Raw genomic sequence first — 25,248 nt, 5'->3', positions numbered from 1 at the left:
CACAAACCCATTTGCAATAGTATCATATATAGTTAAGTACATCTGTAACAGCTCGGATATGAAGGAAACTTGATGGAAGTTTTCCCAAGGTTAACAATTCTAAATCTTGACATGACATTATGAAGTCACGAAGTTGCAAAGTTATTCTAGGCTATCATAATTTTAAAACTAATTTTAATGTGCTAGAGGAAAAACTGAATTATCTTTCTAGTATCTCTATAGAAAGTTATGCACAAAACATGGTCATAAAAGAGGCAATCAAAAAATAGGGCACCAAAAGTAGAGGAGAAAGGTACTATAAAGGTCTATCAAGCAGTGAATTAATGAAGCTGTTATTTTTCTGAATTTTGTGATATGTATGGTATGTTACGGATTTTCAAAATTGAGATTTATAAGGATTTGTTTTCTCATGCTAAATGAACATTACCTTTAATACTTAGTTTTGTATTAGTTTAAAGCTTCAAATAAAAAACTGGATCTAGCCCTGACAACCCACCCTCCCCCTTGCTCAGTCAGTCAGCTCCAGGCACAGTGCCTCTTTATTGTTCCTCTAATAGGCCAGGCACACTCCCACCTCAAAGCTTTTACACTTGCTGGTCTCTCTGCCTAAAATGCTTGTCCTCTAGTAACTACACGACTCCCCTTCTCACTTCTTTCAGATATTTGTTCAACTATGTCTTTCTCAATTCAGCCTTCCCTGATTATCATTTTTAAAACTGCAACACCTCTAGTACACAAGACGACTTACTTATTCATTTAAATTGTTAACTATCTCTCCCCCTCCCCCACAAGAATGTAAGCTTCATACAGGTTTAAGAGTTTTTAATTTTTAAAATCTGTTTTGTCCACAGTTGTTTCTTTTCTGTTTCGAACAGTGTCTGGTGCGTAAGAGGTTTTCAGTACGTATCTGTGGAATGGCTGGCCGGCTGACTGGATGAGTGAATAAATGAGTAAGTGAATGAATGAACTACCAGTCAAGGTTGAAATTAACATAAGACAACCAGCACTACCACAGTGATACAAGATCATTCCAGTCAAAATCATTGAAATGTGATGTTTTAATTGGCTTATTCATCATATGAAGGCAGGTTTACAATTCACAGTAAGCTTTTCATTTCTGAATTATTAAAAGTATTTTTCTTTATAAAAAATGCCATGTTTTGGATTACCTCATCAACTTTCAGACTTCATTCCACCATCAAAAGAAAATCCAGATTTCAAAATTAAGACTAGAAATAAAAAATCTTAATTTTCTTTAAATTACAAAGCTCTATTTGAACAAATAGTGAAAGTAATGTTTTTGAGAAATAGGTTCACCATCCTGATTGTGGGCTGGGAAGTGTGGGATTCTTGCCATCGTGGGGAGTGAGATTCAGACATTTTATAGACAAAATCTCTGTAGCCTCCCAGGTGGTGCTAGTGTTAAAGAACCTGCCTGCCAGTGCAGGAAACATAAGAGATGTGGGTTCAATCCCTGGGTCAGGAAGATCCCCCGGAGGAGGGCATGGCAATCCATTCCAGTATTCTTGCCTGGAGAATCCCATGGACACAGGAACCTGGTGGGCTACAGTCCACAGGATCACAAAGAGTCGGAAACGACTGAAGCGACTTAACACACACACAGCATTTACTAAGACTACTTAAAATAATAACAACAACAGCAACCATTCAGTAAGTGCTTACTGTATGCCAGATACTGGCTCAAATGCTAAATTAAAGGACTATTCTAAGGTGTGGGTCTATGGAAGGAATATAAAAGCATATTTAATTGTAAATTATTATAATTCTATGGATGGAATTTTTCAATTAAGAGAATTTTTTTTACAAAACCAAAGTATGACACTTAGATTATTACACATTTGAGAATACTAAATAATACAATGGAGAATTGGAGCAATGTATTTGGAAATATGTTCTAAGACCAATAAACATGTATGACATATAATGTAATTCTGAGTATTATTGCATTATTCACTGGAATGAGGCAGCTCAAAATAGATCTATATTTGTATATGTGTCATAGCTAAAGCTTAAACCCATTCTAGTAAAGAAGACTGATTAACATATTAACAATTATTTTCTTATTCAACTTAACTATTCATTTTGCTCATTTCTTACTTCTAATCCTAACAGTCTAAAATACTTACCTAACAACTAGAATAATGTTATATAATGTAGCTTTCTGATAAACTTATAAAACAGACTTTTATTTTTTATTTTTTTTTCCATTTATTTTTATTAGCTGGAGGCTAATTACTTTACAATATTGTAGTGGTTTTTGCCATACATTGACATGAATCAGCCATGGATTTACATGTGTTCCCCATCTCGAACCCCCCTCTCACTTCCCTCCCCATCCCATCCCTCTGGGTCATCCCAGTGCACCAGCCCTGAGCACCTGTCTCATGCATCCAACCTGGACTGGCAACCTAAAACAGACTTTTAAAACAATCTGCTTCCCACTAAAACAGGATAAAATGTCAGGAAAACACATCTATTGAGAACAATTATAAAAGATGACATATACAAAGCTGTTTGAAACTACCATAGAACAACAAAATCACCCAGGACTTTAAAAGTTCCAGCAGAGAAGAGAAATATACTGAGATAAACCTGATACTCTGTTCCTTTCCATTGAGGCATTCGGTAATTCCTAACCTGCCCGAGATGAGACAATAATTGGAATTCAGAGTCTGGGAGGGAAGAAGGGTCTTAGTAATGTACTGGGCTTTCGATTGACTTAAGAGTGAGAACAAACTAAAGCATCCAAGGTCTTATAAACACTGAAACCCAGCCTTAACTTGTCTCAGTCTCTGACTGGATCAAAATGACCTGTTCCTTCTCTTACTGCCTGCTGCAAGAAAGGTAAATCTCCTGAAGAAAAATAACAACCAGACGCTCTGTAACTTTTTCATATGCAATGTATAGATTTCAATAATAAACTAGCAGGTATGGTACAGCACAATAACAAACTATTGAAAACCAAGAGACAGAAAATATAAGCAGGCTCACAGATAATCTAGATATTGGAACTGTCAGACATGGACTTTAAAGTAACTATGATAACAAGATGGATAGTTTCACTAGAGAACCAGTATATATATAAAATAAACAAATGGAATGTCTTATTCATCTTTTGTTCACCAGTCCTCTGCAATAGGAACAATCCAGTACCTACTAAATAATATATAGGTATCTTAACTTCAACTAAAGCACTACCTCTTTTGTAGGCACAGTATATGCAGCACCTGGAGCCCACAATACTTTTAAAGAACACAAAAATGTTTAAATTTTCATTTCAAGTTAGAAGAAAAATGAATATAATAATAGTGGATACATAATAATGAGTCCAACCTGGATTATATTTGTCTTTAAACCCTCACAATTGTAAAACTTAATTTTCAATATTTTTTGAAGGAAGGGGCCTGGAAAGGGCCCATGATACACATAATGTGACCTTGGTCTGATCTTCCTACCCTGCACCCTGTGGAATAAGGCATGTTGCTCCACAACCCTCACATTTTGGAATCATTAATAGCTTTAGAGCTTAAATAAAGCCTCCAATTATCTACTTCTTTTGCTTCCCATATTACCTAACAACCTAAAATCTGAATTAGGTATTTTACATATGAACAACATTCTTTGTTGTTCATATGTAAAATATGAAGCACATATATGCTTTAGAGTGGTCATCTTTGGACCGCCTATTCAAGCTTACACCAAAAGGATGAATTACAAATAACAAACAAACAAACATAGATGGTAAGCATGTTTTAAGTATTTGAGTTAGGTAGCTAAAATTTTCCACATGCTGAAGACTGTGAGATTTATGTGGATATGGAGATAATAAATAGTAAAGCATATATCTGGGAGAAAATTCTTGCGTTCCCACAACACTTAATGGTTGGCTTGTTATATTTTCACATACATCATCAATGTCCCAGGCTTCCTGATGATGTTGTGAAAGTTTATATAAATATAAGTGCACATTTCTTAAATGTAGATCTTAAATAACTCATTGAAGTAAAATATCACTTCTGCCTGATTCTCCCCCTGACAATAGCAGGCTGACTAGAAGTTCTCTAGTCTGTGCTCCTCTGGAAAACATACTGGTAGTGATGTTTGGTAAACTGTTATTAAGTTATCACTGCTACTGTAAACTTAATTGTATAAAGATACATGTTTTTATTAAATCATAAAAAGTTATGTTAAGTTGGTATTACCTAGCATACCATAGGTGCTCAAAAATATTTTTTGACTGCCTCAATAGTGGAAGAGAGGAGAGGAGAAGAAGGAGAGGAGAGGAAGGAGAGGAAGCAAATGTGGCAAAATGGTAAGTAAATGAATATCTTAGGTTGAATAAGGTCTCCGGCATCAACTGATGCCAAAGCTGACGTTCCAGTACTTTGGCCACCTGATGCGAGGAGCCAACTCATTTGGAAAAGACCCTGATGCTGGGAAAGATTGAAGGCCAAAGGAGAAGAGGGCGGCAGAGGATGGGATGGTTACACAGCATCACTGATTCAATGGACACGAACTTGAGCAAACTCCAGGAGAGAGTGGAGGATAGGGAAGCCTGGCGTGCTGCAGTCCATGGGGTCACAAAGAGTCAGACATGACTTAGCAACTAAACAACAAAGGTCTCCAGTCTATAAATAGATCTACAAGAACTGATATAATCTAAAGATGTAACATTCCCAATCATGATGATGCAAATGATGGTGACACCAAAGTCAGTGCCTTAAGCCATGTGGCCACTGTAACAAGTCCAAGAGGAAGGAACTAGCCTCAGCTTTCTCTGCCAATTAGGACCACAGTGAATATAGACCCAACATTTCATCTCATTACAAAGCTATTTACAAATGGGCTACTTAACAGCTCATTACAAATAGTTATGAAAGTCTATAAAATGAAATTCTATATGAGGAAGATCAGCAAGTTGTGTTCCCCATCAAGAGTGGTTCAAGTAACTAATTTATTAGTTTCCTATTTAAAAATTATTTCATAGTATTTGTGCCCAAGATGTTCAATCCAAAATGACTGAGTGGAATGACTTTTGGAATGGCTGCTGCTGCTGCTACTGCTGCTAAGTCGCGTCAGTTGTGTCCGACTCTGTGCGACCCCATAGACAGCAGCCCACCAGGCTCCCCCATCCCTGGGATTCTCCAGGCAAGAACACTGGAGTGAGTTGCCATTTCCTTCTCCAATGCATAAAAGTGAAAAGTGAAAGTGAAGTCGCTCAGTCGTGTCCGACTCTTAGCAAATGGACTTTTGCCAAAAATCAATATGATGACAAACTATTCTAAATCTAAAAGAAAATAAAGGAGTTTAAAGCCAAACACAATGTGTGAACATTATAATTAGATATCATACCAAAAATAAAAACAAGCTCTGTGACATGAGATGTGGGGACAACTGGGGAAACTGAAAAATGGAATGTATGTTACTTATTCATCAACGTTACATTTCTTGGATGTGGTGACAATACTGCAGTTAAGATGGAGAATGTCCTTTTTCTTAGGAGATCTGTGCTGAAGTATTTGGGGATAAGAGTCATGATGTCTTCAACAACAAAAAAGTTTATGGTGTATGCATGTGTTTGGGTGTGTGCTGGTGGAAGGACGAGGAAAAAGAGGAGCAAATGTGGCAAAATGGTAACAACTGTAGAATTTAGGTGAAAGGTATTTGGGTGTTTATCATTCTTCCAATTTTTTATAAGTTCCAACATTTTCAAAATTAAAAGTTAGAGGAAAATATAAAAAAACATAATGTTACAGAGAAAAGTTTAAGGTAGAAAAGGTATCTATGATTACAACATTATGATTTAAGAGCCAGTCAAAATAATGCACACCATAGCTCCATCTGGGGATATGTGTAGAAATATACATTAACATATTAATAGAGGTCACTGATTGGAACCCTCTAAATTGGGCAACATGGCAGTCTGGAGCAGTTACCTCTGGATTGTCCAATTACAATTACTTCTATTTTCTTATTTTTATTTATAAAAAATTGCTTATTTTATACATATGCATTCATATATACACATAAATTATTTTAAAAGAGTGAAACTGAACTTATCAAAACCTCACAACAGTAGATTCTGTTGGAAACTTGTCCTTGTCAAAACTGGTTAATCTAATGTTTACATTATTAAGATAATACCAGTGACTAAATATAAATAAATCACTTTATTTGTAAAAGAAAAAATGACGACAATAATTCTAGACTCTTAAATCGGCTCTGGAAATATGGAAATATTGCTCCAGAGAGCATCACTAATGACCTACAGGTGCAAACTACACTGAGATAGATTTCAACTCATTATGAGACTGAACATTGCAATGAATGTGTCCAACAAGGGAACAGACTGCATCAAGAGATAACTGCTTATCAAAGTAAGTTAACCAACTGTCAGACATATGATTAGAAGGAGAGTACTAGATATACTCTAATCCAGACTTTCCTCTCTAACAAGTCTGAAATAAAACAGCAGTAATAAACCAAATACACTTCCACTGAAGGAAAAACTACACAATAATCTGTCACTGACTAACAACGTTTAAGACAAGATTAATACTCTCAGGTCACAATGCTGTATTTCTTAAACTAGAATACTATTAAAACTGTTCCGCTAGACAAATTGCTCAACCAAAAACCAAATGCTTCTTGCCATAATGAACCTAAATTATTTCTAACCATACGATCTTAGTTTTAAGTGTTGGTGTAGTCATACAATGGAATACTGCTTTACAAGAAAAAACTGAATAACAAAATATTGATACATGCAACTACATGGAAATATGTCAAAAACCTTACACTTCGTGAAAGAAGACACAAGAATACATGCTGCATGGTTTCATTTATATTAATTTCAAAAACAGGCAAATCAACCAAATAGAAATCAGAAGGTGGTTGTGTACAATGCAGGGAAAATGAAAAAAGGGGGCACAAGGAACTTTCTGGAGTGATAGAAATATTGTCTCTTGCTTTTTGGTGATAATTACAAATCTACATAAAATTGTCAAAGCTCAAACAAAACACTCAAGATCTATGTGGTTTTTGCTTACAAATTATACCTCCTTGAAATTAAAATGAATGCTAAAAAAATCATATTTGCTTTGTATCTCCTGAAGAACTCAATACTTACCAAATGATTTCTTCTTACTGCAGAACATTATGGCACTTGATTATTTTTCACCAGGCCTCAACAGCTGGCCTATGTAAGAAAACAGGATATGTACAAAACATTAGTATTTGAGAAACACTCGTTAACCAAAAATTCCCATCATCCAGCTTTCTTCCTAGTCAAATCTAGATGACTAGGAAGTCATTAACACAACAAAGAATAACAGACTCCATTTATGAGACTTAAATCTAACCAGACAGACACAGAAAACAAACTTATGGTTACCAAATTGGAAAGGGGGAAGGGATAAATTTGGAGCTTGCAATCAAAATATACACATTACTATATATAAAATGTATAACCAAGAAGGATCTGCTGTATAGTACATGGAACTATGTACAATGTCTTGTAATAACCTATAAGGTAAAAGAATCTAAAAAGGAATGTATATATATGTGTGTATATGTATACACACACATATATGTACATATATATAGAGAGAGAGACCCAAGTCATTTTGTTGTATACCTGAAACAAACATACCATTGTAAATCAATTCTATTTCAATTAAAAATTTTAAGAGAAACAATTCTATATAAAAATTACCTATTTATATTATAGCAGATATATGGAACAACAAAGTAAGAACAAGTATGACATTAAATTTGGCGTTAAAATGGAGCCAAATTTTCTAATATATCCAAAACCCTGTAAATTTGAATATTACAGAGGTGATGCTCCAACACCTGCCTTTTATTTAAGTGCCAAGTGTGATTCCTTCCAGAGTCACCCAAGTCCAGGAAGTGCAGACGGTTCCATATAGAATTAAATGAAGGAGGAACATGCCTAGACACATAGTAATCAAGTTGACAAAAACTAAGAACAGAGAAAATATTAAAAGCAAGACAGGAAAAGCAACAAATAATAAACAAGGGAATCCCCATAAGACTATCACTTGCTTTTTTAGCAGAAACTGTACAGGTCAGAAGGGAGTGGCTAGATATATTTAAAGTAAAGAAAGGGAAAAACCTAAAACCAAGAATACTTTGCTCAGCATGACTCTCATTCAGAATTGATGGCAAAATCAAAAGCTTTATAGACAAACAAAAGCTAAAAGAATTCAGCACCACCAAACAAGTGTTACCACAAATGCTAAAGCAATTCTTTAAGCATAAAAGAAAAGGCCACAATTAGAAACATGAAAATTACAAAATGGTAAAGGTCACTAATAAATGTAAACACATAGTAAAAGTAGGAAATCATCTACACACAAATATGATGCCAAAACAGTAATTGAGAGAAGAGGAAAGTACAAATGCAGGATAGTTTAAATGCATTTTAAATTAAGACACCAGCAACGTAAAATAATCATGTATACATATAGACTACTACATCAAAACCTCATGGTAATCACAAACAAAAAATCTATAATAGATAAACACACAGAAAAGGAATCCAAACACAACACTAAAGATAGTTATCAAATCACAAGAGAAGTAAACAAAAGAGAAAAGGAATTTTAAAAGTCCTATAAAATCAAAAACAACTTTAAAATGGCAATAATATATATATCAATAATTATCACAAATGTAAATAGATTAAATGCTCCAACCAAAAGACATAGGCTGGCTGAATGAATACAAAAACAAGATCCATATATATGTTATCTATAAGAGACCCACTTCAGATCTAGAGACACATACAGACTCAAAGTGAGGGGATAGAAAAAGGTATTCTATACAAAGGGAAATCAAAGGAAAGCTACAGTAGCAGTACTCCTATCAGACAAAATAGACATTAAAATAAAGACTGTTACAAGACACAAAAAAGTACATTACATAATAATCAAGGGATCAATAGAAGAAGATATAACAATTACATATGCACCCAACACAGGAGCACCTCAATATATTCAGCAAATGTAAACAGACATAAAAGGAAAATTGACAGTAATACCATAGTGGAGGACTTCAGCATTCCACTTACATCAATAGAAACATCATCCAGACAGAAAACCAATAAGGAAACACAGGTTTTAAATGACACATTAGAACAGATAGATTTAATTGATATTTATAGAGCATTCCATTCAAAATCAGAAGAATATATCTTCTTTTCAAGTGCATATGGAACATTCTCCAGAGTAGATCACCTGCTGGGCCACAAAGGAAGTCTTGGCAAATTTAAGAAAACTGAAGTCATATCAAGCATCATATCAAGCTAGTCCCATAGCACTAGAAGTAAATTACAAGAAAAAACAGCAAAAACCACAAACACATAGAGGCTAAACAATATGCTACAAACAACCAATGGACCACTGAAGAAATCAAAGAGGAAATTAAAACATACCTAGAAACATAAAAATGAAAATACAATAATCCAAAACCTGTGGGACATAGCTCAAGTAGTTCTAAGAGGGAAGTTAATAGTGACACAAGCTTAACTCAGGAAACAAGAAAAATTACAAATAACAACCTAACCTTACACTTAAGCAACTAAAGAAAGAACAAACAAAACCCAAAGTTAGTAGAAGGAAAGAAATCATAAAGTTCATATTGGAAATAAATGATATAGAAACAAAGAAAACAATATAAAAGATTAGTGAAACTAAAGATTGTTCTTTGAAAAGATAAATAAAATTGATAAACCTTTACACAGACTCATCAAGAGGAAAAAAAGGAGAGGATTCAAATCAATAAAATCAGAAATGAAAAAGGAAAAATTACAACTGACAGCACATAAATTCAAAGTATCAGAGACTACTATGAATAACTATACACCAATGAAATGGACAACCTAGAAGAAATGGACAAATTCTTAGAAAGGTACAATCAACTAAGATTAAGTCAGGAAGAAACAGAAACTATGAACAGACCAATTATATGTACTGAAATTGAACCTGTAATTTTAAAAAACTCCCAAACAAAAGGCAGGATCAGATGATTTCACAGGTGAGTTCTATTATACACTTAGAGATTAGCTAACACCTATCCTTCTGAAACTATTTCAAAAACTGCAGAGAAAGGAATACTCCCAAACTCATTCTATGGGGCCCCCATCACCCCAATACTGAAACCAAACAAAGATACCACCAAAAAAAAAAATTACAGATCAGTATCAATGATCAACACAGACATAAGTATCCTCAATACTAACAAACCAAATCCAACAATGCCTTAGAAGGATCATATAACATGATAAAGTAGGATTCATCACAGAGATGCAAAGATTTTTTAATATCTGCAAAATCAGTGTGTGATACACCACATTAACAAGTTGAAGAATAAAAATCACATGATCTAAATAGATTCAGAAAAAGTTTTCAACAAAATTAAACATCCATTTGTGATTAAAAAAAAAAAAAAAAACTTCCATAAAATGAAAAGAAAATCTTCCATAAAATGGGCATAGGGAAACTACCTCAACATAATAAAGGCCATATACAACAAATCCACAGCTAATATCACACTCAATGGTGAAACACTGAAAGCATTTCCTCTAAGATCAGGAATAAGACAAAGATGTCAAGTTTTCGTCACTTTTATACAATATAGTTTTCAAAGTTCTAGCCACAACAATCTGAGAGGAAATAAAACAAATCCAAATTGGAAATCCAAGAAGTAAAACTGTCACTGTTTGCAGATGACACGACACTATACATAGAAAATATTAAAGATGTTACTAAAAAACTACTAGAACTCATCAATGAATCTGGTAAAGTTTCAGGATAAAAAATTAAAACACAGAAATCAGCTTCACTTCTATACTCTAATAATGAAACATCAGAAAGAAAAATTAAGAAAACAATCCCATTTACCACTACATCAAAAAGTATAAAATACTTGGAAATAAATCTAGCTGAGGAGGCAAAATACCTGTACTCCAAAAATTATTAGATGCTGATGAAAGAAATCAAAGACATAAATAGATCAAAAGATATAACACGGTCTTGGTTTGGAAGAATCAATACTGTCAAAATGGCAATACTATCCAAGGCAACCTACACATTTAATTCAACCCCTATCAAATTACCAATGGCATTTTTCACAGAACTAGAAAAAATTTTTTAATTTGTATGGAAACACAAAAGACCTCAAATAGCAAAAGCAATCTTGAGAAAGAAAAATAGCTGGAGGAATCAGACTCCCTGACTCCAGACTACTGTACAAACCTATAATCATGAAAGCAGTATGGTACTGGCACAAAAATAGAACTGTAGATCCATGAAACAGGATAGAAAGCCCAGAAATAAACCTACTCATCTATGGTCAATTAATCTATGACAAAGGAGGCAAGAATACAATGGAGAAAAGCATTCTTTTCAATAAGTGGTGCTGGTAAAACTGAACACCTACATATAAAAGAATGAAATTAGAACATTCCCCAACACCATACACAAAAATAAACTCAAAATGGATTAAAGACCTAAATGTAAGACCAGAGTCTAGAACTCCTAGAGGAAAATATAGGCAGAACACTCTCTGACATAAATTGCAGAAATATCTTTTTGGATCCCTCTCCTAGAGTAATGGAAATAAAAACAAAAATAAACAAGTCAAACCTAATTAAACTTAAAATAAAAGTTTTTGCCCAGCAAAGGAAGCCATCAACAATGTGAAAAGACAACCTATAGAATGGGAGAAAATATTTGCAAATGATGCGACCAACAAAGGGTCAGGCTCCAAAATATACAAACAGTTCATGCAGCTCAGTATCACAAAAACAAAAACCCAATAAGCAAAAGATCTAGACAGACGTTTCTCCAAAGAAGACATACATATGACCAAAAAAGCAAATGAAAAGCTGTTCAACATTGCTAACTATAAGAGATATGCTAATGAAAACTACAATGAGGTTATCACCTCACACTAGTCAAAATAGCCATCATCAAAAAGCCTATAAATAATAAATGCTAGAGAGGGTGTGGAGAAAAAAGAACCCTCCTACACTCTTGGTGGAAGTGTAAATTGGTGCAGCCACCATGGAGAACAGTATAGAGGTTCACCTAAGAGCTAAAAATAGAGCTATCCTATGATCCTGCAATCCAACCCCTGGGCATAATTCAAAAAGATACATGCACCCCAATGTTCACTGCAGCACTATTTACAATAGTCAGGACACGAAAGCAAACCAAATGTCCATTGACAGATCAATGAATAAAGATGTGGGTGTGTGTGTGGGTGTGTGGGTGTGTGGGTGTGTGGGTGTGTGGGTGTGTGGGTGTGTGTGTGTGTGTGTGTGTGTGTGTGTGTGTGTGTGTGTAATATTACTCAGCCATAAGAAAGAATGAAATAATGCCCATATGCAGCAACATGGATGTACCTAAAGAGTACCATGTACTAAGTAAAGTAAGTCAAAGACAAATATCATACAAACATCATTTCCACATGAAACCTAAAATTTAAAAAGACACAAATGATCTTATTTCCAAAAAGAAAGGCTCACAAAGAGAGCAAACAAACTTATGATTGCCAAATTGGAGAGGGGGTTCAGTTCAGTTACTCAGTCTTGTCCAACTCTTTGCGACCCCATGAACTGCAGCATGCCAGGCCTCCCTGTCCATCACCAACTCCTGGAGTCCACCCAAACCCATGTCCATCGAGTCAATGATACCATCCAACCATCTCATCCTCTGTCATCCCCTTCTCCTCCTGCCCTCAATCTTTCCCAGCATCAGGGTCTTTTCAAATGAGTCAGCTCTTCGCATCAGGTGGCCCAAGTATTGGAGTTTCAGCTTCAACATCAGCCCTTCCAGTGAACACCCAGGACTGATCTCCTTTAGGACAGACTGTTGGATCTCCTGGCAGTCCAAGGGACTCTCAAGAGTATTCTCCAACACCACAGTTCAAAAGCATCAATTCTTCTGCACTCAGCTTTGGAGAGGGGGTAGTGAAAGGGATATATTAGGAGGCGGGGTTAACAGACATACATGCTCAGTTGTGTCCGACTCTATGCGACCCCGTGGGCCAGGCTCCTCAGTCCATGAGATTCTCCAGGCAAGAATATTGGGGTGGAGTGCCATTTCCTTCTCCAACATATACACACTGTATAAAACATGTAGCCAACAAGAACCTACTGTATAGTACAGGGAACTATACTCAACACTATGTAATAACCTACCTATAAGGGGGGAAGAATCTGAAAAAGTCTATGTGTGTGGTGTACATATGTGTGTGTGTATGTGTGCTATATAATATATAAAAGTACATATACATTTCATATATGTATGAAGTAAGCAAGGAAAACATAAGAAAAATGGGACTACATCAAACTAAAAAACTTGCACTATGAAGGAAACTATCAACAAAACAAAAAAGCCACCTACTGCATTTGGGAAGATATTTGCAAATGATACATCTGATAAGGAGTTAACATCCAAAATATACAAAGAACTCTACAACTCAACATCCAAAAAAAAAAAAAAACCCAACCCCATTAAAAAATGATCAGAAGACCCCAAGAGACACATTTCCAAAAAATACATATGGATGGCAAACTGACACATAAGAAAGATACTCAACATCACTAATCAGCAGAGTAATACAAATCAAAACTACAATGAGATGCACCCCAATGTTCATTGTAGCAATACTGACAATAGCCAAGACACAGGGAAATAACCTAAATGTTCACTGAAAAATGAATGGATAAAGAAGATGCACTATACACACACACACACACACACACACACACACACACAGTGGAATACTACTCAGTCATAAAAAAGAATGTCATTTGCAGCAACATGGATGGATCCAGAGAGTATCATACTAACTAAAGTAAATTAGAAAAAGACAAATAACATGACACCATGTATATGTGGCATCTAAAATCTGATACAAATGAACTTATCTAAGAAATAGACTCACAGACATAAAAAACAAGTTTGTGGTTGCCAGTGGGGAGGGGAATTGAAAAGAGATGGATTGGGAATTTGAAGTCAGCAGATGCAAGCTATTATATACACAATGGATAAACAAGATCCTACAGTATGTGTGCCGGCTAAGTCACTTGTCATGTCTGACTCTTTGTGACCCCATGGTCTGTAGCCTGCCAGGTTCCTCTGTCCACGGGATTCTCTAGGCAAGAACACTGGAATGGGTTGCCATGCCCTCCTCCAGGGGATCATCCCAACTCAGGGATCAAACCCACATTTCTTATGTCTCCTGCATTGGCAGGCATATAGAGAACTATATCCTGTGGTAAACCATAACAGAAAAGAATATAAGAAAGAATATGTGTGTGTGTGTGTGTGTGTGTGTGTGTGTGTGTGTGTGTGTGTAAAACTGGACTTTGCTCTACAGTAAAAATTACATTACAAATCAACTAAATTTTTTAAAAACTGCAATGAGATACCACTTCACACATGTCAGATGGCTATTATAAAAATGATGACACATAGGAAGTGTTGGCTAGGATGCAGAGAAGAGTTTTCTTATGCACTTTCACTATGGAAAACAATATGGAGATTCCTCAAAAAATAAAAGTAGAACTACCATATGATCCAGCAATTTCACTTTTGGGTATTTTTTCACTTTTGGATACTTTTCCAAATAAAAATACTAACTCAAGAAGACATTAAGCACCCCCATGTTCATTACAGTAGTATTTACAATAGCCAAAATATGGAAGCAAATAGCCAAGATATGAAAGCAACCTAAGCACCCACTGATAGATGAATGGATAAAGGTGTGGTGTATATAAACAATTAAATACTATTCAGCCATAAAAAAAAAATGAAATCTTGTCAATTTTGACGACATAGATGGACCGAGAGGGTATATACTAAGTGAAAGAACAGAAAGACAAATACTGCATGGTTTCACTTATATGTGGGATCTAAAAAACAAAATAAATGGATAAATATAACAAAACAGAAACACATATACAGAGAACAAACAGGTGGTTGCAGGGATGGGGCGACAGGGGGAGGGAGAATGAGTGAAATAGGGAGATTAAGAAGTATAAACTTCCAGTGACTAAACAAATGAATCATGAGAATGAGATGTACTGTGTGGGGCACATAGTAAATAATAATATCTCTGCATGGTGATAGATGGTAACTAGACTTATCATGGTGATCATTTTGTAATGTATAGAAATATTGAATCATTGTGTTGTGCACCAGGAACTACTATAGTGTTATAGGTTAATCATACCTCAAAAAACAAACAACAAACTCATAGAAAAAGAGATCAGATTTGTTATTACCAGAGACAAGGGGTGGAAAGAGGGGGAAGTGGATGAAGGTGATTAAAATATACAAACTTCCAGTTAGAAGATAAGTACTAGGCATGTAAAGCACAACCATGATCAATATAACAGTAGTGCATGTTATGTACAAAAGTCGTTTAAGAGGGTAAATCCTACGAGTTCTCATCACAAGAAAAATGATTTAAGTTTATCTATATGAAATTATGGGTGTTCATTAGACCATGGACATGAACTCTGACACCTCTGCAAACACATGACAATAAGGAGAGCTTCAGAATTCATTTTCTCTAGGTTAGAAAGAGAAATGACTTGTTTGTTCCTGCTCAAAGATGTGGTGTGGCAGGATGCATTAAACACCCACAAAAGAAGAAGCTGGTCACTCATCTAGAGACCAAAAAAGAGGACCAGCAATGCTTATGGCTTAGCAGTTACAAGAAAGGAGGATGCAGAGGAATTTCATCAACACCTATTTTTCTACTATAAATTTCTATAATCTGAAACTATCAGAATTTCTCCCTGTTGTGCACCTAGATTCACAAGTTCCCATCCACTACAGCCAGGAAAAAGCCACAGGCTCAGCAGTGCTGAGGGAATAACACCCACCTCAAGGTGTCCCTGACATGTAGGGCCATCAACACTAAGACCCACTGCTTTTCCAGGGACGAGTCACTAAAATTGATGAATCCAACATGAAGATGGGGTTACTACTGCTGGGTGCTGCAAGAAGCCAGGAGAGGTCCTCCAATAAGACCCATCAATAACTCTTCTGTTCCTCTTCCCAAGCCTTTTACCAACTGCTACAAGGCTGCCTAAAACAATCCTCCCCTCCCCTCACTGTTCCCCAGCCCTAGGCAGCAGACGCCTCCAGGACAGGCCTGCTGACCAGTTACTGCTTTACCCTGCATTCCTTCATTAATAGGTTTCCCTGTTCCAGCCCTGGCCACCCATAGACTCAGGTCCTCACTGAAGCCAGAGTGATATTGATAAAAGTTAAACAGCATTATGTCACACCCCTACTTAAAACCTTTTAATCACCTCCTGTTGGCCTTAAAAAAATAAAAAGATCAAATTCCACATGATTCCGTGGCCCCTCTGCAACCTGGACCCTGCTGGTCTTTCTACTCTGATTTCTCATCAGTCTCCTTACAGTCCCCGTTCCTCCTTGCACCCCCTCATGTCTATACTACAGAAATACTCAACTCAGCTCTTTCCATCTGAGGGCCATGATTCATGTTCTTTCCTCTGTCAGTCATAATCTAATACCCATGGTGAATACTTAAATCACCTGACTAATTTGTTCCTATCTTTTCAATATCAATTCCAACTGCACTCCTAGCACTTCCTCTAGGAGTTCTCCCCTGGCCCCCCAAATCAGAGATAAGACCACTTCCTATGTGTGCCCACAGAATCAAGAACTTCCCATCTCAGAACCCCTATAATTCTAGAATTTATTTGCCTATCACATTAGCTGTTTTCCCCTTAGTCTACAAACTCCAGTGGGGCAGAGAACTGATCCGTCTGGTCCATAGTTGTATCTTCAGTATCAAATGCACAACTGGCATGCGGCAGTGCTTAATAAATATCTGCTAAATGAAAGAATGAATTTCTTAGTTTCTATGAGGAATAAAGCAAGGGCTTCCTGATACTAAACAGCATTTCCCTTTTAGCAACTCTCCTTTCGTAGACCCCAACTCCAAGTTCAAGAAAGTTTTAGATCCTCCCAAACTGGGAACCTCTGTGGCTTTCTTAGACATGCTCTCTCTCTGGCTGGTCCCTATCCTCCTGTGCAACCCCAACTCCAGCCTAGGAAGAACCTCAAAGACTGAGAAGTATTTGGTTAGCAATAGGAAGAGTGTTGCAGGCAAACTGAATAGCATGAGAAAGGAGAAGGAAATTTGCAAATCTCTGGGAGTAGAAGGGCAAGAGGAAGCAGCCTGACTCTAAAAGAAGATGCACAAAAAGGACTTTTTTTTTTTTAAGGAAAAGACTTTCTGTGAGAAAAACATGAACAAAAGTGGGTTTTTATCCATGAGGAGCTATTTTCGTTCCAACAAATATTCACAACCGATACAAAATGTCGACGGGAAAGGATGAATGGATTCAGTGGCAATGACACCTTGATCTGATGGCCCCATCTGGCCAAAGGGTTTTAAGGCTCATCAGCAAGTTAATCAACTTGTTAGGGCTTGAAAACTCTCTGGAGATTAAGTTAACATTCTGTTTTCATGAGCTCAGAGTCCCTCGAGCAGGTAAAAGGAAGAACAGTTCTTTAAGCAGGATGGCAAAAGGGACTCTCTACCCTGACAGGTGCCAATGAGAATGCAGGCAAGAAGAAAGAAATTCAATCTCTCAGGAAGTTATTAGAAGTACTGGCCACTGGCCAGCTTTTTCTTTCTTTCTCATTATTGGTTTGCTAGATTGCTTTGAGGGATTAGCACTAATAGATAGCCAGTACACAGGATGAACTTAATATATATTTGTGCAATATAAAGGTAACTAAAGAGAAAATATCCAGGTAACCCCTTCCATCTCTTATTTTAGATCTTCCTACAAGTACTTTTCATTTTAAAATCCCCAGACAATTAAACATAAAGCAAAACCATATCCTTTCTAAAATTACCTTTAAGCCTTACAATTATTCCAATGCTTTTAATTTCTCTAATACCACCTTCCAAAATATCTTTGAAATTTTTTATTTTTAATATAATGAATAAATCTTTTTTAATTTAGTCATTTTTGCCTTTGTAGAAAATATGCTCTATTTCATATTTAATGCAGAGTGATAATATAATCACTGTTGTATGATTAAACATTTCTCTGAGGTTTGTGAAAATTGTTTCTTATTAATGATCTTATCCAAGTGTTTTTACTCTCTAAAATATGTGGTTATAACAAAAATTAAGAATTCAAGTCCACGTTTTCTCCAATCCAATCTTTCTTTATAAGAGCAGCAACCCAGATATATCTAATAGAGTATTCACAGTAATATATCAGATTCTAGTGTAAATTTGAGGAAGTAAAATTTAGTCCTTTGTCTTATATTTACCAATTCACCAAAATACCCCAGCCAACACTCACTGATGTTAGAGAAAAGAAAAAGCCATCTTCTATTGAACTTTCAGATCAGTGAGGGTCTAAGGAAATACACTGGAAGAAAAAAAAAAAAAAAACAGGTGATAAAGAAGGATTTGCTAAAATAAAATCTAGTTTAGGATTTTGAAATTCAACCACTCACAAGTGCTGAAGCAAACATTATTTACATAAAAACACTGTTCCTTTTTTGAAATCACCCCAAAGCAGAAGAAATGGAAGAAGGTAAGTCGCTGAATAGGTTTTATCTTACCCTTGCCTTCATCTCTTGCAAGGGGTTAAGATGGTGGTTTTCATGTGTCAAAGTCTTGGTGGATTTTTATAAGAAAGACAGGTCTGGGGAAAGTAGGAAGAGAGAGAAATGTAACCCAAATAATAGCCAGGCACTCTACCTATATTAATTCATTTATGTGAGTACTCTTTTGGAAAAGATTGAGAGTGATGCTTGCATGAAGAATTTGATATATTTTTTTAAATTTCAAGTTCAGGTTTTGAATCTTGGGCACAGAATGTAATTCTTCTAATAGAAAAAAAAAATGGCAAAGTCAAAAGAAAACTCCAGTTTGTTTAGGAAAAATAAGTTGATATCAGATACCTTGAGATTAAGGGCCATAAAAAGACATCCAAGTTGGAAATGCTACTCAAGCAGCTGTCTGCATAAGGGGGCACACTGGTCATATTATGATTCCTCATAGAGGTCCCTACTTTACAATGAAAATGGGTACACTAGGGTGCAGGTGACTCAACACTTTAAGTAAAGGATTAAAATGAAGTTTCTCTTTAAAGATCGGAGGCCATTTAACAATCAGGTTATTATAGTTAATTCCCCTTGCTCCAATTCCACAATCACCAAGCAACCTGCTGATAATAACTTGCTTTCCCACAGAAGTCTGCCTACAGGGAAAGAGTACACTAGCCAGGCCTGCTGAAGTGAACATTCTGGTCCTCCTGACAGTTACATTGTACATTTTCAATTAATAAATTGTGGTTCATCTGTCTAGATCATCTGTCTCCTGAGCTATATTAGTCTTCCCCAGAAATGTAGATCTGTTTTTGCTATGCTGTTGACTTATGGTCTAAAGTATATAGGACAAATGACCCACCCTGGCCATAATAAACTCACCAACAGGCCACCAAGGGCAGGGCTGGCTGATCTGCTCAAGGGGCAGCAGGATGTGGTAACTACAAGCCTGTCTTTTGAAGTCAAAGAAACTGACCTTGGATTCCTGCTTTTTCCACCAGCATTACAGAATCCAGGGCAGGTAAGCTACATAAGCCTCAGAACATACCTGGACAGGTCATTGGGAAAAGGGAGCTCATTATATAGCTATCTTGAAGGCAGTCCTCTGAACTTCTTCTGTCAAAATGTCTAAATAAACATTAGGATAAAATGAGGACGGTAAGGGTAATTCCTGTAAGACATTCTCCAGCAAAGGAGGTAACTGCAACTGGGTAATGAGGCTTTAAAGAGATGTATTCACAGTGGGGAGCCAGGGCCATAGCGATAAATTGAGGGAATAAAACCAGTGGGAAGAGAGAACGAAAATATGAGGGAGGGGGACAGCAAGACAAAGGAATCAGAGGAGACTGGAAAAGAAAGGGGAAAAGAAGGGGTGGGGCAGCTGGAGAAGGGACAGGAGAAGCAGCTGAAGCCAGGAGAGTAGGGCAGGCAGATTCCTGGCAGCTCTCCTTTCTCGCCAGAGTGCTGCCAGGGAGCACCCTCAGCCTGGCTTCATCTCAGTGTCAAGGGAGGAGCAGGGGTGTGCCCAAGGAGGATCCTCTCCAGTTCTCAGGACTCAGCAACAAGACCCCAGAGAGCTTCAAGGAGCCTGACCCCAGCCCTCACCCCTGTGAGGACTCCAGCCCCCCACCCCACGTCTGTTCTCCTGTCTCCATCTGTTCTTGCCTCCCTCTCTCCCCAGCTCTGCCTCCTCTTCCTCTTGGGAGGCACTGTCCTGCACAGAGAGACTTTCTGGAGAGCAGATCCCAATCCGAGCTCAGCCACTTTTATCTAGTGTCACTCTGACCAGGTCACTTACCCTTCCTAAGACTCACTCTCCGAATCTGTAAGACAGAAGAAATAATGCCTTCCTCCCAGGGCTGTTGCGAGAATATACAGCTCACTCCATAAAAATGTGGTCCCTCCCCCTCCTTCCTTCCTCCCCATCTGTCCTCTCTCCTCCTACTCCCTCCCCTTTTCTCTGCTTTCACTCTCTCAGTTTCCTTTCCCTGTTTCCTTCTCTTTCACTTTCTCACTAAGGCACTTGCCTTCCAACCCAACCCACCTCCTTTCTGAGGACTAATCCACCAAGAGAGGAGGGGAGGTGGGCTGAGGCTTAGGTGACTGGAAGAACCCCTCTGCTTGAGCAATAGTGGGGCCTAAGAATGGGAAGTGGGATGGCAGGATTAGGGAGTTGGTCCCTTCTTTCCTCCTCTGCTGTCCACCTTCTCTGGTCCTGCCCCTGCCCCTATTCTCCCTCTGGCCCTAGGTTCCCAGAAGCTCAAAAGCAAAGCTTCAGAGAGTCCTCCCACCTCTGGACATGGTGACCTTGCAATCATATATGCTGGCAACGCTGCCTATCAGCCCAAGAATATTCCCCCTGCTCTGGGCCTCTAAGGGATGGGGTGGGGTAAGGAGCACAGCTCTGAAACTCCAGAGAAGGGATATTTTTGGTCCAAAAGGGAAATCTCAGCCTTGGGAGGTTAGACCAATGATGGATAAAGTAAGGAATAAGCCAGGCCTCAGTCCTACACGTGTGCAGCTTTGACTGTAATGTGAGAGTAGGAGGTATAGATAATGTTCTCATCATATTTGGTGTCAGTGACAACTGCCAGCACCTATAGTGCTTGCAGAGTGAAGATACTGGGCAAAAATAAAAGTAAAAAACTTTAAGCCAGACTGTGTATGTGTTTGTCAAAGTGATGGTTAGCACAGCCAAATGTATAAACTGCCTACCAATTATATCTAATTACCATGCCTCAACAATAAAGTATTCTATTTCCCATATAATGTGTATCAGATTGATGGTGTTGTGAGTTATTATGTTGACACTGAAGTCTGTTTATATTCTGTTAGGCGTGCAGCTGTTACCCAGCCACAGAATACTAAAGTGGTAGGAACCCTGCTTCCTTTTTCCTCTTGTTTATGTCCTGCTTATTTTCCAACAGTTTCCTTCTCTCTTTCCTTTCTCATCCTTTCCTCATCTGCTCTCACTGCCTCTCTTGTGCATTTTCAAAACCCTTTACCCAAAAAAAAATAAATAAATAAAACCCTTTTCCTCATCCTGCCCTTTCTCTATCAAACATGCCTCCTCCAGCTTGGTCATCTTCCTTCCCCTTCTCCATTAGCCTGGAGCCAAAGGACCAGGTTTGATCCTGTTAGCTCTCTCCTTCCAGCAAGTTCCCCTCCATTCTAAGCCCTGGTTTTCTCATCTGTAAACAGAGACAATCAGCTAACTCATGGGATCATTTAACAAACTGAGGTCATGCCTGTAAAAAAAAAAAAAATTAGCACAGTGCCTCCTGATACATAGTTAAACACTCAAGAAAGGAAAGCTATTACTTTAATTTTTCTTAAATATATCCTTCACTCTATATATGTAGAAAACCTCCTATCGAATTTGAGAGCATCTCTACTGACATTCAATCATCAAACACTTATCAGACACCTGTTCTACATCAAACTTGGGCTGGGGAGAGGAAGGCAAGGATCATTTCTTCAAAAGCCAGGAGTCTGGGGTAGATGAGATCAGAAACATAGAAAGTTCAATAGTGCAGGTCTGTGTCAGAAGAAGGGACTGAGAACTATGGAGACAGAGGGACAGGAGTCACCAAGTCTGCTTTGCAGAGTCAGCTACGATCTCACGCACAGTAACTCCCAGTCAAGTCCTGAGTTTGCTCAATAAAACAAGGTAAGTACAGGCAAAAAGAACAGCAAGTGGAAAGACCAAATGTTGTGACAGGGAGCAGAGACAGTCACGGCAACCAGATTACAGGCAGCATGGAGGAGTGTGGTGGGTGTGGGGCTGCCAAGGTAGGTAAGAGATGGAGTCTGAATGAAGTCATCATTGTCAGCATCATCACTCCCGTCCACTAAGTGCCTAGCCTCATGCTAAGCACTGATTAAATGTATCCTCTCATTTAATCCTCACCAAAATGTTAAGGGCAGGAGCTACTGTTCTCCCCTTTGATAGATGAAGTGACACAGGACATCGTTACAGTCAAGATCCTGACTGATCCTCAGGTATTGGGGAGGCAGAAGTGTTCTCTCTGCACAAAGGTATGCTTGGAATCTAGGCCCCCTTGTCCACTGTCATTGCTTCCTCGTGTCCCTCTATGTGAGAGTAAGCTGACAAGAGCTTTTAGGAAGGTTTTACTCTCACAGTCAAGAACAGGAATGGAAAGAGATGGGGAATAATGACAACAGGCAACGGAGCTGGATTCTAGAAATGTATCTGCAGTTGAAACTGACAAACATTAAAAATGGTCCATATGCTGGGGCGCAAAACAAGGAAGAATCTGGGATGACTCCTGAGTTTTTTGGCTCAGGACAAGAGAGGATAATTAATGAAAATGACAAGCAGAGCAGTGAAAGGAGAAGGCAGAGGAGGAGGAGCAGGAATTGAGGTGCAACAATAGTCAGGTTCACTTTGAGCACACTAGGCTTGAAATGCCTCTTGATCACTGAAAATACCCTCAGCATGAAAGAGAAGAGACCGTTTTGTAGACTTGGAATTTTCAACATATAAGGAAGCACTGAAGTCATGGGGGATGAATGATCTCATTCAGAAAGAAGAAGAATGAAGAGAAGTGAGGAGAGGCCAGCGGGTGAGGATGAGTCAGTGAGAGGATGAGGACAAGGTCCTAGGGAACACCCAACCTCAAAAGAAGGTTCAGAGAAAGATATATGGGAACAAAATGCTGTAGCTTTCCTCCTACACCCTCTTCTTCAGGGCATGCAGCACAGAGCCTGGTGCAGGGTAGGCAGGTGCTCAGCAAACTAACAGTGAAGAAGAGGAGAGAAAAGAAAAAGATAGCTTCAAATTAAGGAAGGACTGTTTCCAAAAATATAATGATCAATATTTAATGTTTATATTTAACATTTAATTAGAACTTTATTTTTCAAAATTGCCAAGAATTAAGACTTTAGGCATGCACTACAAACATGGAGCATTTTGAGCTTAGTGTTTTCCTTGACATCTCTTGAGAAATCCTGAAAGCAAATACTAGCATCTGATTCCTGTACGTGCTGTGCAAGCATCTAGTATACACAAAGAAGTTTTATTTCAAGGACAGTAGCGGTTTCTTATTTGAAACAATAGGTTAAGTTTCTTTTTCCTACTAACGAAAATTTCTAATGTATCATGTAAGAAAAAAATAAAATCCTCTGAGCACAAAAAATCCTCCAACGACACAAAAAAATCACTTGGCTCCTCATTTTTAAAAGATGCATCATGATGATGGAACAATATAAAAACACAAGACAGACAAATATAGGTCTCAAAATCCCTCTGAATTTACATTCTGCTGTAAAGGCAGGCAGGGAACAACACAGGTAAGGTGGCTGGCCTTGAACACAGGTGTTGGTAATCCCATACACGATACCATATCTCCTCACCTCCTTTCTGATAAGTTTTCAGCCCCTATTTAATGTTTCTCACTCATCTCTTTTTTCTTCAAAACAGCTCATTGTTAACTAGGGATATGAGACTCCCTCATGTCTATCAATAAAACAACTAGAAGAATCCACTTCTCTGTTCAGAGAAATTTCAGTATAGAAACATATCTACCCCTTATGCCTTAGAGGGCGAGTTTAGTGACAAACTGTTTATGTCCAAAGGAAGAATTGCTCATAAAATGAACAGTATCTTGAATAGGTGCATCAGTTATGATCCCTCTGGGGGGGGAAAAAAATCTAAAACCAACTGTGGTCAAAGGAAGTGACAAGTATCCAGAAACCAAGAAAAAATGTTGCACTGATGCCTCTCCACTAGCCATGTAATAGATGATGTTAACAGAATCAACATGTGAACTTCAAAAGCAAAAAAGAAAATTTTCCAAATCCAACTAACTTCCCCCCAAAATTATTTTTTAATGGGAGGAGAATAATAAAGACTGTTTGCTAAACTTCAACACACAGAAAATAAAAACAAAAGAGTAACCCGGAAAAGAGAAACGAAAAGCACCAAACGAGCCAGAGCTAACTCTCCTGGTCCCAGCAACCCTTGAGTGCTCCCCAGACTCACCTCAGCCTGAACCTAAGCCTCTCCCCCTAACAGGGAGATTTCCCAGCCACGCAGCAAGATCAAACAGGTACCCAGTCCGTGACCATATCAGTGAGAACAATGAGAAAAGCCAGGCTATTCTGAAAGCTCTAGTAATTACATAGAAAACAAACTGGGTCTCTAGGGGACATTCTTGAAAATCTGAGATCAACTCCCGGAAAAACACTCTTGGCCGCTTACCACTACCGGAAGCTGCTCGAGGGTAGATCACAAGTAGCATCTCATCAGAAAAGGAGGAAGGAGTTGCAGGGAAGCAGCTTCACTACCAGTGAAGAACAGAGGGAGCAAAAACCGGTCCTTGGAAACATACCAAAAGCCCAGAAGAGTTTCTCCTGGAAGAGCTGCCTGTTGCTACTCCCAGGGCAGAACTGGTTAATCTTGGAAAAACAAAAGGGAGCTCCCTAGAGGCTGGCTTCCCCAGGATGGCTTTTTCTGTGGGAATCAAGGGCTCAGAAGAACAGAAGCAGATAAGGAGAGGGGTCTCCATGGCTTCCACTTATCAAACTTTTATCAACCCTCCACTGAGGGAGA

The 25,248-nt window shown here is 37.9% G+C and overlaps 1 protein-coding gene across 5 annotated transcripts in view; it reads right to left on the bottom strand.

Moving 5' to 3' along the window:
- ATP8B4 (ATPase phospholipid transporting 8B4 (putative)) overlaps window positions 1-25,012 on the bottom strand; it is a 264,538-nt gene extending 239,526 nt beyond the window's left edge. The window contains exons 1-2 of one of the 5 annotated variants that reach the window (XM_043472025.1): window positions 24,898-25,012; window positions 7,151-7,219 (exon numbers count right to left, since the gene is read on the bottom strand). In XM_043472025.1, coding sequence (XP_043327960.1) covers window positions 7,151-7,178 — 28 coding nt within the window. In that variant the 5' untranslated portion in view covers window positions 7,179-7,219; window positions 24,898-25,012. Of the gene's footprint in view, window positions 1-7,150; window positions 7,220-20,472; window positions 20,579-24,678; window positions 24,829-24,897 lie in introns of those variants that run through there. The other 4 variants (XM_043472023.1, XM_043472022.1, XM_043472027.1 and 1 more) reach the window with 4 other exon arrangements.
- Between the last annotated feature and the right edge of the window lie 236 nt (window positions 25,013-25,248).

Source organism: Cervus canadensis, chromosome 6 (genome assembly GCF_019320065.1).
Source record: "Cervus canadensis isolate Bull #8, Minnesota chromosome 6, ASM1932006v1, whole genome shotgun sequence".
In the NCBI taxonomy this organism is placed as follows: Eukaryota; Metazoa; Chordata; class Mammalia; order Artiodactyla; family Cervidae; genus Cervus; species Cervus canadensis.
The sequence above is the reverse complement of the archived record's forward strand: the minus strand, read 5'-3'. Positions and strand labels throughout refer to the sequence as shown.